Genomic DNA, 1,473 nt, shown 5'->3' with positions numbered 1-1,473 from the left:
TCAGGTAGCAGCGAAGCAGCTCAACTGTCCAGTGGGATACGTGTCGATGGTGGGAGAGGACACGCTCCACGCTGTGGGGACGTTCCCTCAACGCCCACCGGAGATGAACATGGCTCCTCGTACTGAGAACATGTGCGCGCACACGATCTACGCTGACAAACCGCTGGTCGTCAAGAACCCGCAGCGTGATATGCGTTTCGCACAGATGGCTATTATCAAGGACGCAGGCGTGAAATTCTACGCGGGATTCCCGATCCGAGCGCCCGACGGGGCCATTGTTGCGTCATTGTGTACGTCCGACTTCAAACCGCACGACAACATTTCCACTAAGGAATACGCGACAATGGAGACGTTAGCCAAACTCGCAGGAAAACTCGTTGCACCGCGACAGCTTGCAGCCCCAGCACATTAACGGTATACACTCAAAGGAGATTAATGAACGATCTTTTCGATACTCACACATTATTAGCTTTTCAACATATCTTAGAAGATATTTAAGTTGAAGTGGGTTAAAATACGAGATTTGATTGGTTGGATAATTTCATGGCTACATTTTCTGTTACTTTTCATTGAATACAGTACAGCTACGCAGATTATCAAGTTTGATTGGCTGGAGTTTTCGGACCAAACTAAAATTTAAGCTGAAGTGAATTGATAAACGCGATCTGATTGGTCGATACAAGAAACTAATGAATCTTTTTTCAATTCCGAACCACTGTTAATAACGTTACGTAAAGGAACAACAACCTACTAAAATGTTTTGTGCAACTCTGCCTTCTTCTTTATTTTTTATTTTTATTTTTATTTTTTTTTGGGGGGGGAGGAGTTCAACGTCTTGCATAATTCATTATGTAGATCCAAGTTTCTAGGCGTTGACACTTATCCTTTCTTAGCTGCTCTTTTCCCTGCTGCCGTTTTCGTTTCCACAAACAACTTAAAAAATTGAAAGTCTCGGTGTCCTGTCAGTTCGGCTCCTTTCAGTAGCTTAATAAAACGGCCTTGTGTAGTTAGACCCAGAAGAACTTGTGCATAGTCGTCCTTTATGCCTGCGTTGGCCATAATGAGCGCTCTGGCCGACATCTCGGCGTCTGAAGCCCCTCTTTCGACCAGCACGCGATCGGGCTGATAACCGTTATCCAGCTTCGAGATTACAGCATTGTTGAAGTGTTTCACGTATCGAGAGTATACCCTGAAGGCATCAGTATTTCGTACGCTGTGTAGCTGGCTACTCTCAGTGATTTTGTCCAGATTGAGGGTCTTCCAGACTTGGAACGTCGAAACGTCTTTCTGAAGCCATTTTATGATCTTATACCACTCAGTTTTGTCGACATAGTACGCATAGTACTTGTTGCTTTTGACAGCTGCCTCGTCGAGATTAGTAAGCTTTAATGCCTTCCTGACGTAGCCATCGGATGCCCCGGTCTCCGCCCACCATAATGCCTTCGCGTAGCTCCAAAGACCCCTTTCCGCTGA

General features: G+C 45.6%; 1 protein-coding gene across 1 annotated transcript; it reads left to right on the top strand.

Moving 5' to 3' along the window:
- Nucleotides 1-46: 46 nt before the first annotated feature.
- PITG_16290 (uncharacterized protein) lies at nt 47-412 on the top strand (the record flags this gene model as incomplete). Its single annotated transcript, XM_002897315.1, has 1 exon — nt 47-412. One exon carries the CDS (start codon nt 47-49, stop codon nt 410-412), a length of 366 nt encoding a protein of 121 aa, XP_002897361.1.
- Between the last annotated feature and the right edge of the window lie 1,061 nt (nt 413-1,473).

This window comes from Phytophthora infestans, genomic scaffold (genome assembly GCF_000142945.1).
Source record: "Phytophthora infestans T30-4 supercont1.45 genomic scaffold, whole genome shotgun sequence".
Taxonomy (NCBI): Eukaryota; Oomycota; class Peronosporomycetes; order Peronosporales; family Peronosporaceae; genus Phytophthora; species Phytophthora infestans.
The sequence above is the reverse complement of the archived record's forward strand: the minus strand, read 5'-3'. Positions and strand labels throughout refer to the sequence as shown.